The sequence below is a fragment of the Opisthocomus hoazin genome, chromosome Z, assembly GCF_030867145.1.
Source record: "Opisthocomus hoazin isolate bOpiHoa1 chromosome Z, bOpiHoa1.hap1, whole genome shotgun sequence".
Classification (NCBI taxonomy): Eukaryota; Metazoa; Chordata; class Aves; order Opisthocomiformes; family Opisthocomidae; genus Opisthocomus; species Opisthocomus hoazin.
The window spans coordinates 57283942-57297995 of NC_134454.1; the positions used below are offsets into that span (position 1 = coordinate 57283942).

At 41.7% G+C, this 14054-nt stretch overlaps 1 protein-coding gene across 13 annotated transcripts in view; it reads right to left on the bottom strand.

Moving 5' to 3' along the window:
* NRG1 (neuregulin 1) overlaps positions 1-14054 on the bottom strand; it is a 498771-nt gene that overhangs the window by 14618 nt on the left and 470099 nt on the right. For 10 of the 13 annotated variants that reach the window (XM_075410880.1, XM_075410881.1, XM_075410884.1 and 7 more), the window contains 3 exons: positions 12921-12979; positions 6957-6980; positions 2347-2449 (listed from right to left, as the gene is read on the bottom strand). In XM_075410880.1, coding sequence (XP_075266995.1) covers positions 2347-2449; positions 6957-6980; positions 12921-12979 — 186 coding nt within the window. The remainder of the gene's footprint in view (positions 1-2346; positions 2450-6956; positions 6981-12920; positions 12980-14054) is intronic. The other 3 variants (XM_075410882.1, XM_075410876.1, XM_075410874.1) reach the window with 2 other exon arrangements.

A 14054-nucleotide genomic window follows, 5' to 3' on the forward strand; every position in this document is an offset into this window, starting at 1 on the left:
ATCTGAGCAGCTACACAAAGACCTGCCTGGGCTGAGGGGCAACACAGACAAGGGTTTAACTCGATTTCGCAGCAACCTTCATGAGACCTTGGAGAACCTGGGAGCTGAGGACCATCCGAGTCTCCTGACATGGTAGAGAAAGTGGGTTCTAGAGGGAGTTCAAGTTTGTCATCTAGAGGTTTGAGATTCTGGCACATATTGCCCAGAAATCAGTCGCTATGAAACCACATTACTTCCCACCTTCAGTGATCAATATATTTGCATTTTGCACGCTTCCATGTGCACTGTTTGTCCTTTAGTAAAAGGACATTAACTAAAAAAAGAAATTACTCCAGGAAACTGAGAAGAAAGAATAATGGGAAAGCTAATATGTACTTCACTTCTTCTGAGAAGCCTTTTTGTTAATGTAAATGACTTGCAAATAAAGTACCTCTGAACTTTGACTCAGTGTCAGAAGACCTTGCCTTAGCATTTGACCAGCAGTATCTCTTGCAAAGAGACTGACAAAATCTAAGACATTACATTTTATTCAGTTCAGTGTGTTTTCCTAATGTCCTTCCAGGATTTCCCCTGGTTTCTGGGTCTTCCCCTGCTGGGAGGAAAGAGCATGTGGAGAACATCTCACAGGTAGCCGTCTGGGATCACTGCTGCACTTGGAGGGCCATGAACTGGCAGCTCACTTCGACTCTCATCAGCTGTGTTTGAAAACATTTCACCCTTGGCCGGCAGTGATTATTGACATTTGGGACAAACCATCCAGACCCCTGATGGATTCTGGAGGCTCTTTATATACTCAGCATTGGTGAGGCCGCACCTCAAATATTGTGTTCCATTTTGGGCCTCTCACTACAAGAAGGACATTGAGCTGTTGGAGCGTGTCCAGACAAGAGCAACAAGACTGGTGAAGGGCTAGAGAACAAGTCTTATGAGGAGCGGCTGAGGGAGCTGGGGCTGTTTAGTCTGGAGAAGAGGAAGCTGAGGGGAGACCTTATTGTTCTCTACAACTACCTGAAAGGAGGCTACAACTCACTACCTGAAAGGCAGTGAGGCGGGTGTTGGTCTCTTCTCCCAGGTAACTAGCAATAGCACAAGAGGAAATGGCCGCAGGTTGCGTCAGAGGAGTTTTAGATTAGATATCAGGAAAAATTTCTTTACTGAAAGACTGGTCAGGCACTGGAACATGCTGCCCAGGTAAGTGGTGGAGTCACCTGGAGGTGTTCAGAAAACATGTAGATAAGGCACTTCAGGACATGGTTTAGCAGGCGTGGTGGTATTGGGTTGATGGTTGGACTTGATGATCTTAGGGGTCTTTTCCAACCTTAAGGATTCTATGGTTCTATGAAAACCATACTTCGGGACCCTGACTAAATGTTTGTTGAAGTTCATTGGGATGCCTTCACTGATTCTGATGAACTTTGGACCAGGAAATCTAGTTCAGCTGCCCTGGCTTGCCAGTTGCCACTTCTAAATGCAGTAATCGATCTGATTCTTTATTACTGCTTCAGTTGTTCCCCACTGACCCCTGGCACAAGGCTGTGGGTGGGAGCAGTGTGTGTGTGTGGCTAGATTCTCACTGAGAGGGGAAATGATTTCCCTCCTTCCCCCCTCTTAACACATCCATTATTGGTGGGGCTTACAAGGAAAACCAACAACCCAACTGTCAATCAGGCCCTGCAGCAGTAAATCAGGTTTATACAAATGTGGAAGATTTATGATAAAGGTTTTCTGTGTTTTGGTGCGGAGATTTATAAGAGCAGCCAGAAGTTTTGGCAGCACAAATCCTGCTGATGTTCAGTGTAATTTATGGTCCAGAGTGCCTCATACGTGTTTGAGAGTCACCCTCAGTAATTTACAGAGACTCACAGAACATATTTAAGTGAGTACTTTTGCATTGGGAGCACTTTTGCATTCAGTTCTTTGGCCTTTGGTGTTTAGTAACTTTTAGCACCATTAATCTTGCCGCAAGTACAAACAAACTAGGCTGATGTGTAAAATTTACTGCTGGAGAGCAACATGATTCCAGTGTTGGGAGTTGTTCCTTTCCTTTCCAGCTGGGGAAACCAGCTGAAATGGGTGCTAGGCAAATAATTGCAAGTTCAGCGAAATTCACTTGAGTCACATTTGAAGGGTAAGAAACCTTTCAGATACCTGTCTTATTTTTGCACTGCTGGTGGACTTGGAGACCCATTTAGCTTGGACCAGAGCACCCTGGCCACAGGCTTGTCTCTTCAGCTCAGCTCTGGAGAAACCCAGATACAACCTTATGCTCAGAGGAGTAGAAGCTACAGTCATCTAGGAAGTCCCTGACCAATAACCACAGACACAAAAAAGAAGAGAAAAGTTTACTTGGTTTTGCAGTAGGCCACCACACACATGATGCCAACTACTAGAAGAGCAACGCAAATGCCAGTTATGGTCAGCACCCGTTTCTGGTACAGTTCCTCAGCTTCTAGAAATGGACAAAAACAGAAAAGGTCACAACATGGAGGATGGCTAGGCAAGGAACACACAGTCAATAGCTGGCATGCTACAAACCACTGCACAGATGCACACAGCAACACCGAAACACAGCCACCACACTTCAGGCAGACTCATTATCGACTGCAAGGAGAACAGGACTACACCATAAGCTCTTAACATAGTACTGGAGATGAGTGAACACCCATACAATTACAGTCAAAAGTAATCTTTTCCTTTTGTTTAAGTCAACAAGAATAATATCTAAGAAACAACTTCACAACTGACAAACACTCAGCATTTGCTGGAAATAAAAATGCAATGCACTAAGGTAATAACATGAATTTGCAAATGCTTTGGAAGTTTTACTCTGCAAAGACAGCTGGAATGCAGACCAATTTTACAGGCCTTAAGAGAAATTTATATCCTTATTATTTTTTGGATTGTTTTCATATCCAATGTCCCTCTGCCCCCGTGTCAATTTATATCTCAGTTGTCTTCACAGGAGAGATTTCAAAATATCCTTCTACATTTGAGACATGAGCTTGGCTTGTAGTTATATCATTAATGGAAATGAAGACAAGTTTTGAACTCTAGACATAAAATTCAGACTCTTTCTCCAGTGCTCCTCCAAAAACATAGCAATATCAACAACCAGCAGTGCCTTGTATCAGAGAAATTCTGGGTTTCTACTTGTGCATCTTTGTGTCCAACAAAGGAACTGCTCTATCCAGAGTGGCAGCTTGCTCAGTGATGACAGCTCGTTACCAAAGATTTCACTATTATAAAGGCATTAGTAGCACTGGTAATATTTGGGTTGGAGCTACCCATGCAACCCAGCCTCACTCATACTTGGCAGAGAGCATCGCTGTATGCTATGCCAGAGAAACAGTAGGTGAGGAGCACTGAAACAGAGATGCACTCCATGTTGATGCTTTATGGATGAGGATTTGCAGTCCTGCTTTTAGGACAAAAATGGGTGTCTAGCTTTTCTCAAGTCTTATTTTTGATCAAGCAGACAGTCCAGAAAACTTGCCCTGGAGGATCAGACCAGAGGCCTTTGGTCAGAATGTAATATTGATCACAGCTGGAATACCAGCAGGCAATCAGAAATAAACAAATGAAACTCCATAGCTCTGCACTACCTCTGGGACAAATGCCAGCATTATTCCTGCTGGAAGGGCCTTGCATGAACATAAGAGGTCTGTGGGGCAATTCACCAGGAGGTACAGAGATGCACAGCAGTCCCTCACATGTGCCATGAATTTCTGACCAAGCTCAGGCATTAAATGATGTGCTGTCATAAATGCCACGCCAGTTCAGGAGAAAATGCTCCCTACTGAAGAGGGAGCAGTCATTCCTCCAATATGTTTCCTGGGCTTATCTAGTTTAGTTTTAAAGCTGCTGTGCACAAATGGCAAATATTTCATGCAACAAACCATAAAGCAAGAAGAAATCTTAATTTCTCTGATATGATGCACCTTGCCATGGAACAAATTTGTCCTACAAGCCAAACCCACTGTAAACCAAAACACCAGCAAACAGGTCATGAGCACTGTCAGACAAAATTAATAGCAGTGATTATTAACAAGGGGGTGGGGAGGGAGGAAGAAGTGAGTTTGGTAAAACTAGGATGCTGCAAAAATATATTAAAGAAAACAAAAATACAACTCCAAGAACAGAAAGTCAAAAAGGGGAAGGAAGAAAGGGCTGAAACTCCAAACCAAAACAAAAAGGACAAAGGAAAAAAAGAGGAAGATGAAATACAGGGAAAGACAAGTTTAAAGGGTTGAGAATCAACTGCAGGCCTGGCACAGCATGCTTGATACTGGAAAAAACAGAGTGAAGAAATGCTTGGGGAGAAAAAAAAAAGGCTGAAGCAGAGTGTGAAGGGATTTCTCATACAGCATAACTCCTCGCCTAGGCTAGTTAGTGGCACTTGATCCCCGTCCCATTTTTGCCCCTTCTGAAAGCGCTTATTAGTTAGCCATGGAAATGGTGTATTACGAGGATGTCACAGGAAACAGGAAAATTGCGTTAAGCAATTTAGGGGCAAATCTAAAATGCTTTTAATGTTGTTTTTTTTTTTGGTCATGCTGCCAGCTGTTAGCTTGTGAAAGCAAAATGAATAAGGGCATATCAACTCTTTTTTCTTGGAGGAGAAGGGAGAGGAGGAAGAATATTAATTAACGGCGGAAACTCTGCTTGGTTGTTTATACTCAGGGAAAAAATTGCACTGACTCCAGGAGGTTTACTCCAGGCTGCGGCTGTCACAAATGAGCTGGGCAGCTGTCTGGTGATGGCCTTGCTAAGGCTGCCAGTGGGTGGAGAAGGCTTGTCACCGGTGTTTTGGATGCTGCTGGGCTGTCACCCACTGCAGAGGAGGGGGTGCAGTGAGGGAGAAAAGGTGTGGGTGCAGCCCTGAGCAACGCTCCTGGCACTGGCATGTCTGCTAGGACTGTAGGTCTTGAGAGGCATGGAGCAGTAAACCCCTGGGTCTGCTTTCATTGCCTTAATTCCCTCCCGCACCCTTCGAAACAAGGCCCTTAGCATGATCCAGCTTGACATGGCGTGCATGAATCATGCACAAGCCCCAGGGGAAATGGCTGCCTGGGAAGGCACATGTGTTCCGGCATGTCTTGCCCAGCAAACCAGCAAGCTCCCATCTAAAACTGGTTGTGCTCCTGGTTGACAGGGTCATCCTGCCCGGGTGTCCTGTGGGGCCATTGTGGGCAGCCGGGACGGGACAGGATGGGGATTCTGTCCATGGCTCTGCAGGCGGCGCAGTGCCTTGGGGATGAGCCGTGGCCTCTCTGTTTAAGGCCAGAAGGGTTTTGCGAAGCAGGGACTGGACTCCCACGGGGCACTTGCATTTATACTGGGTTTTGCCCGCAAACCGCCCTCTCTCTCTGACCGGTGTTAACATTTACAGAGCCAGGTAACGACGTCCAGCCAAATAACATGTGCTGTGTTTGCAGTGCTCATCAAACTAGCTTGAAAAAAAACTAACAGCAGCCTTGGGGAAAAGTCCGTAGAGAAATGTGTGTGCAGGGAGAATTTAGAAAATGTTTTAGCCCGTTAAGTATTAAAAATTGTTTGAATACATACTTTTCCCCCCCTGCAGAATGCTAGGAAAATCAAATCAACATGAGACTTAAGTCAAGACATGAAATCTCTCTGTGTGTAGCCTTTCAAACATGCACATTATGCAATTAAATTCACATCACTCTAATTTATACGTAACTGATGATATATATGGTCTTAAATTTGCTCTTTTAAAGTTTTTCTTCTTACAGGTCTCTGGGGATTTTTAAAAGAATTTCATTCCAAGACGTGGTTCCGCTGATGTAATTTCATACATAAAGCAAATTTTGCAAGTCAGTTTTTTAAAGGATTTTAGTTTAATTCCTCATATGTTAATGTAGCCATATATCTTCTACTACAGTCTAGTGCTTATGAGTGAGTATTAATATTATCTTGTGATAGTAACAATAAGCTGGGTGGTAAGAAAATTTTTTAAATTTGGATTTGTAATGAGCTTTCCACAATTCACAGCTTAAGCTAATGACATTTTGTGGGGGCATTTTCAATAAAAACATGACCTAAAACTGTGTGAAAAGCATCACTGGCTGGTTCTTCTCATTTGCCAACAATTTTAGGAGATTCCAAACTAAAACTGACCTGAATTCTAAGTTAGCCTATTCAAGAGATGCATTATTTGTACCCCTGATTACTAAATGTTGATCAGGTAAGTACAGTCTATTCTTGAAGAGGACTTAAAAGATCTGTTTCTGTTATATTTAAGCTGAAGTGTAAAAATAGTACTCACTGCCAAGGTTCTTGGTTGAGTGCAATAAGAGTTTGATATTAGAAATATTGAATATATTTGCTGACTTGAGGATCTGGAGTCTAGGTGCAAACCTCTACTTAAGCTCCTAAATAACTTTCATTTCAGTTCTAATTTAGAGACCTAGAAATCAATGTATATATGCATATCATTTACACATATGTATATGCATCTGATTTACATACCTAGCTGTGGGTTTAGACATAAAACTTTACTCAGAAACCAGAGCTCAAAACTGTAAATTTGGAGAATTTCAAGTGGCCATAACAGCTTATCTTTTTTTATAGACTAGTTAGTCATTTTGCTTAAAGCTTACAGTGTTTCCAAAATCTGGCAACCCTAGAAGAACACAGCAAAAGCAAATGTCAAAACTAGTCAAAATTACACTGCAGAAAAATGAATGCACACTGTGTTATGATTACTTCAGTAATTCCTAGAACTCCTTAGGTCTGGAATATCCTATCACTATTATAATTTTAGTGAGATGATCTCTGCTAACATTTTGATAAGGGTTGTTATAGCTGTATGATCCCTTCTAAAGCATAAAGAAATTGGTTAGGTATTGAAAAAGGGAGGTGGAGAAAAAAAATAAAAAGGAGTTTATCTCTCAGACTCTAAAATCTGCAGGCTAAAAGCAATGATTGGTCCATACCCATAAATTCAATCCCAAGATGCTCTGCCAATGCAGAAAGTTGACAAAAAAAGAAAGAAAAAGGAAAAAGTTTCAGAAAAGAGCAATACACTGTACTCAAAAATAAATCACATATGAGAATTACGGCTATTCTGTGTCTGCACGTGAAAGAGGATAAAGTGGCGTGTTGTTACATGGGCAGTGCTCATGTGCGCCTCTGTAAGCTACATGACCAGACCTTCTGTAAGGGTTACACACCAGAGTAAGTATGGGGGTCTGCACAACCACAGTGCAGGGAACGCAGTGGGAACCATTAACCCTTAAATGCGATGAAGGGGGCTATGGCCTGAGGATGCCGTGTGAAACGGCTGATTGTTTTCAGATGGGACCATGAGAGCACTGGGGTGCTTTACAGGGGGAACGGATTGTGCATTGTCCCCCTTCTGGCCCTGCTCCTGTCCCTGGCATGACGCTCCTTGCTTTTGTGGGTTGCGACTCGGCGGTGGCTGGGACAGTTTGCTCAGCAGTGGGAGACCTTCTCTGCTTTGCAAACTGATTGCGGCAGGGCTTTCAGTTCCAGAAAATGAGGAGCCAGCCCCTTTTCCCCTGCCTTTGGGCTGCGCTGCCTCGGCAGAACCCCCCTCTCACCAGCTGGACGTACCCTGGGATGCAGGGGCTGATGCCGTTTACACGGATCACATGCCTAAATTAGCAGCCCCAGGATCAGGTAGCTGGGGGTGAGGAGGAACACGGGTTTCCCCCCAGCAGGTATCCTCGGAGACCCCTCACATGGGGCCAACACCATAACCGTGGTAGCTCTCTCTGGCTTTGTCCTTGTGTGCTGTGAAATTTAAATACAATCCCAATTTTCTGACCAAATGGAATTTTTATGTAGTTTGTACACATGGGAAATGCCAATTCTTTCCTGCCAGTCAGGAACATTTTAAGGGTTAATTGAGTTGGAATCCATCCAGGTCTTTTCGTAAAGACCCAGTATTACATGCCTACATGAACACTGCTAACAATACACATTAGTTGCATAGAAAGCTTGGTTAAGTCTTCAGTAAAATGAATGACATGCCCATGCAGACATACTGCTGTATTTATGCTTGCTTACAGGTAAGATGCCTGGCCCAGATGTAGTTTAATTTTAGGGGAAGTCATTCATATCATGCAGTTTCTATTTCAAATAAGTCAATGGGAAGTTGGTACTTAAAATGGGAATATATTCTGTCTGAAAGCCCTAACAAGACAACATGCTGAAGAAACATGCATTGTTTATTCAAACTTAGATGTCATGTAGCTCTTATTTATCTTTGGTATTCCTGGCTACATTCCCTAGACCTGATTAAAAGAAAGCAGAATATCCCAACACTTTTCATGTTATAAACAGGTCATTATTTTTGATCTTTTCCTATTTAACCCAATACTGTTCCATACTTTTTACATGCAATGTGGTTTCTGTTGAATATTTGTCTGAGTGCTCTAAGATGAAACACAATTAATTCTTTCTAACAACTCCATTTTCGTTCTGGATGGGATTTTGTGGGGGGAAGTACTGGAAGAAAAAATGCTTGGCATGTAGTTTTTTTTCCAAAAAAGTGGCTTACAGATGTAAGTCATGATGCTCTGAAGTATCAATGCGTCACGTTTCTTAACTCATTGTTACGTTTTCTTATTAAATGTGTTCTGTGGGTAGTGAGAAATTCTAAAAAAGTTTATTTTTCATCTAATTTGAATTGAAAATAAAGAGAAATTTCCCAAACTATCACAGAGCAGAACTCCTACATGTCAGCCTATTCTACTGGAGGGCTGGCATGCTGTGTCTCTTCGTGAGGCTTAGGATCCACTTTGGATCTTAAATCTTGGTTCATTTCAGTGGTACTCAGGTTGCAAAATCAATTCTGAACTTGGGATGTTAAGTCCTATGGCTCCTCTAAAAATGTTATCCTACAACTCATTCATCTGACAACTACAGAAAATGTTCTTTATAAGAGTATTCTATCAGAGCAATTTTAGCATTCAATGAGCATTAACTCTGCAGTTTATAGGGAAAAACTGTCACCTTTAACCCTCAGCAGAAGATGGACCAAGACATTTTTCAAATCTGTTTGAATCATGTAGGAGCCTTGGTCTCAGCACATAAAGAGTATAATTTAGGGTGCTGAAAGGCTTTAGAAAATCAAAATTTCAGATAATATTGTCTAGTACCCTCATACAGATGTGACCACTTGAGAAATATACAGAAATTGAGAAATACTAAGCTAGCAGAATTGCTGAAGAATGGACTTTGAAAGATCTGTAGTTTATGATGAAAGACTGAAAAATTGATGCTATTGTAGAGTAACAGCAGTTTTGGTCATCACTCTAGAATATCATAACTTTACTCAACTTTTGCTCCATTTAATTTCTCAGCCAGGCTCATCTTGACAATATGAAGCAGTGGCTGTCATCTAAACAGAAATTTCTCTCTGCTCCTCTTGAGACTGTCCCTCTTGCTCACCAAGGATGGCAGAGCTGAGATAGACACAGTTTAAACTGGTGTCCCATGCTGAAACGCCTTCAGGAAGGCAGGGACCACATTCAATTTGTGCCTGAGACAGCTCATGGCATGCCCCACAAGTTGTTCTATATTTAAAATACATATATATCTGTTAACTAGTGAAATAAGCAAGTCAACTGGCCCTTCGGGTGGGGTCCTTGGACCACCTGGGTCATTTGGTAGGACAAAGAGAGTTTACCTATGATTGCTAGAGAAATTTCCTCAACCTTCTGTTAATCTGAGGCTCCGCCAGTGTTTCTTATCCCAAGTATCATTCTGCACAGTATTGACAGAAGAGTTCTTATGCATAGCTACATAAAAATTAGCCATCACTTTCACGTTCTTCTGTTTTCCTCCATTTGCCTTGCTTCCTTGCCTCAAGGGAGTGAATGTGTGAACATTCAAATACAGCATATATATCTGCATGGAACAGATGTATGTTTGTAACACTTCTGTGGACCATCTTCTGGTGTTTTATGGACCAATGGTGGATCATGAGCCTCAAAGTCAAAATTGTCGCAGCAAAAAGCCAAGGTATTGGAGAAAACACCTGGAAAACAGCTGTGACTGCTGTGCTCTAGGAAAGAACACTGAAGGGTCTGCCAGCCAGACACCAGAGGTGAGCAAAACCAGCGCAGTTTGTTCTTTAGTTTCCCTTGGTCTGCAGTGGCAGTAAGGAGCAGTTGAAGGGGAAAAACTGCATAGCTGCAGTGCTGGAGGTAATTGTGGCAGTGGAGAATCTAACAAGCCATCACCCCTCAGCCACAACAGGTTATCCTATGGTTTGCTGCGTTTACAAAGCTGGAAGCCAAGGGTCAGTCAGCCTAAACATGTGCTTTCCAGTAGTCTACAGTTATGCTCACATTTCACTGACAGAAAGCAAAGGAAGAACTTTTCTTAAAATGGAGATCTACTTAATTTCCTGTCTCCCTTTTCAATTGATTTCTAGTGCCCCATGATAACTGAATCCTCAAGGGCTAACCAAACCACTGCCAAGATAAGTCAGTGAGCCTTGCCTTCTGTTGGGATGAGGGTTTTCCAGAATGCTCAGCATCAGACTTGTTTTGATCTTGCAAAAGGCCCTCAGCAAAGCTTGTAACTTCAGGACTCTTACACATACCAACTCTGGGGCAGATTTCTGAAGCTAACTTTTTCTCAGTAGCCAAATACAGAGCCTTAAGACAGTTACAGCTCATCAGTAGGCACACTTGGCGTGGAACCCCATTGACACTTTCTTTCCAAATGAAGAAAGACCTTTCTGAAAGCAAGTGAAATCAGACAGCACTGTATAGTTCACATGTACACTTTTCTTTTCTACTGGCACTTATGTTGTTTAATATCCCAATTTTCTCTGTATTTTGGTAAGTTAAGAGCTAAGTTAATCACCCGCAACACTTGATATACAATATGAGCTTGGCTTTAAGCCCCAAATGCAACATTTGCCTGAAGATAACTCTCATTCTAAGTCCCCTTTTTAATGTTATGCACTGGTCTGTGTAAAAAGTCATATAAATTCTTCTTCACTGATTTTTTTTGGTTAAATAGAAATGTACCCTCACTGGACCCTTTCCAAAAGTGTCATTTTAAGATTTGTAGCAGTTTAAGAAACTTGATGATATACTGTAGATGAAGGGTCAGCAGAAGTGCCAGAGTCTTCTAGCTATTGCCTGGAGCTCTCGGAGTGGCGTGAGGTATGTAGTGGTGTGCCCTCCTGCCACTGCATTTCAAGGAGAGGAGGGCTGGATCAGCCTAAGTACTTCTAGCCGAGCACAACTCTTGCAGCAAGGCAAGGGCATCTGTGCGTTTTCCATGGAAGCAACTTCAGAAAGTCTTAGCCTGGTGTCTACAGCCCAAAGATTCCCCTAAAAATCCCAAGCAGAGTTAGGAAACTGAAAAAACTAATGAAAGAAAACCTCCCTAAATATCTTTTTTTTTTTCTTTTTTTTTTCTGTGTAGGGAAAGGATTTTATGATCAACATACAATTCTTCCATAGTTTTCAGGGTAAATTCAGCAGTGAACAATGGGTCTTATATTTTTACACCACCTTCTTTTAAAAGATTCTTCTAAGGTCAGAAAACCTTAACTGCACTTTTCACTACAACACATAGAAAAGGCCATTTAAATCTAACATTTCGTAAACTTTTAAACACTTTAACAGCATAAAAATTTTCAAATCCATAGTTGCCAGATGCATTTTAAAAATAACTCAAACAAATAAAGCTTTTAAAACAGGGCATAAAATACACACTTGAATGCTGTAAGGTCTGGTCTCCAGTCAGCACCCTCGGGATTTACAAGGGTAGCTTCCATGATGAGCAGTATGAATTATGCATGGACATTTTTCATCCATCAGTATAAGAGAAAATCTATGCATCTCTTCAGGCTCCAAAATGTCCAGCACATGCTAACAGCTTTTTGTCCTATATACTAATGGAAATTAAATTAAGTTAGCCTATAGTCTCTGTGCTGACAGGTAATCGATCAAAAAAATAGTTCCTATAATACTGCTCTTAGATCATAGTACATTCTGATGCCAGCGACAATTAATTATGAATAGTACACATACATTAAAATGTAAGATCTAAGCAATTTTCTTCTATGTTACCTTTGACTTTGCTGTAGCCAATGAGATGAAATAAATATTCAGTGTACTTTCTGTTTCCTCCCTGACAAGTCATAATAATTAGTGTGTCCCTCCATGGGAAATGTGACTGCAGTGCTGATTCTACCAGCAGTCTGACACAGACCGAGTCCTCTGTGTGTGTGTATGTGCATGTCTGTCTGGTACATTTCTTTGGCCAATTAATCTGGCTCTGAAATACTTCATCTCTTGCACCTGTTACCGACAAATAAATATGTCAGACCTCATTGTTTATGCCATCTCTCCCCTTTTTCTTTCTGTGCCCTTTCCCCTGAAACTTGGATAATGAGGAGTAAGAACACTTTGATCCTGTTTGGCATGTGCTCATTAGAAACAATGTAGGCATGTCATTTACCTTTAACTTCTAGGACCGAATACAAATCTCATATGCAAATAGAGGATTAGCTACCTGTCCCTTTGTTGGGGGAGCACTGCCCTGTACAGAGACTCATCAGCTTTTAGTGACAAATGAAATGCGAGACTTTCAAACCGTCATTTTTGCACTTTCAGTGCTTCATGTCAGTGGGGAGTCCGTATCACACCATTCAGTGTTAATTTCTTAGCATTACTAAGTCTTGCATTTCCCCATAACCTCAATGCCAAACAATCCAGGAGAGTATTGCAATTGCTTTTTGTTATAATTTTCATGCAACAGGCAGAGACAATCAATATTAGGCCTTAGGCAACAAATCCAGTTACAGATTAAAAAAAAAAAAATTGGAGGAAAGATGCAGCGACAAGAAAGCAGCACCAACTGAGCATGCTTCTACTGCGGCACAGACAGAAAGGTAGTGGACGTACTGTAGAAGCTGGCCATTACGTAGTTTTGGCAGCGATCACCAGTAAATTCATTTGGGCACCTGAGAGGAAAAACAAACAAAAAAAATGGTAGAGAAAAAACAGAGAAAAGAGAAGAGGTGAATATATGCTAAGAAAGAAGCTCCTTCAGTGTGAACTGATATGACTTGGTGAGTTCACTTTCAGAAACCGAATCTCGGTTTAGCATGTCAAAATGGCTCAAGATGTTGAGAGCAACTCATTTGCTCTGTGGAAATGAAAAGAAATCCCGCCGCGAAAAACCAGCCAAAATCAAACCAATCCAGATCAAAGTGTGTTTCAAGGTGTGAGGCAGAAATTCACCATTACAAATTCCTAAATTGCTTTTAGGATGCACCTTCCACAAGGCAGTGAGGACACAAGATTTGTATATCACTCATCTCCGTGAGTTTGCTCTTTTAGGGTTGCACTTTACAGCAGTCTCCCAAACAAGAAAGCTGCCAGTGTGTGCAATACAAATGCATCTGTGAACGGATGGAGAGACCAAAAAATCACATAAATGAGAAACATTTTGGAGGTCAGTAATGCCATGGTGTACAGATTTTACTTTAGAGAATCAGTTCATAAATTAGTGCGTAAAGAGGCCGGTTCCAGCTGAACTGTGAAAACACCAAGTACTATTGATTTTGTTGCTGTAGTTGGGGAAGAAAGCAAAGTTCAGATTATTTTAACATACTTTCTTGGTTTTGGATTTTCATGGGCAGAGTTTCAGTACATCTTGCTCCAGTGAATCCAGGTTGGCACCTAAAGGGCAAAAACGTGATAAGCAATAGTACACCAAAACCACTGCACTAACAGACTGACATCTGCTGGCCTATGGAGATGGGAGTGCGTTAAGTGACCTCCTGGTTAGGTGTTAGTCAAAAACGACCAGAAAAGGGGCAAGAAAGTGTACCTTGCCAGAAGACAACACTTTGCAGAGTTTACAGCAAAAATCCACCAGAGAAAAAAATCTAGGAAGTCTTTTTACTTGTCTGTTTTGAAAAAGAAAGAACAATGAGGCCTAGCAAAAACGTGCACGAGCTCATTGCTTATTCCACCTCATGAAGAGACCACAATGAGTTTTTTTAAATTTGCAGTGCAGTGTATAACAGCAAT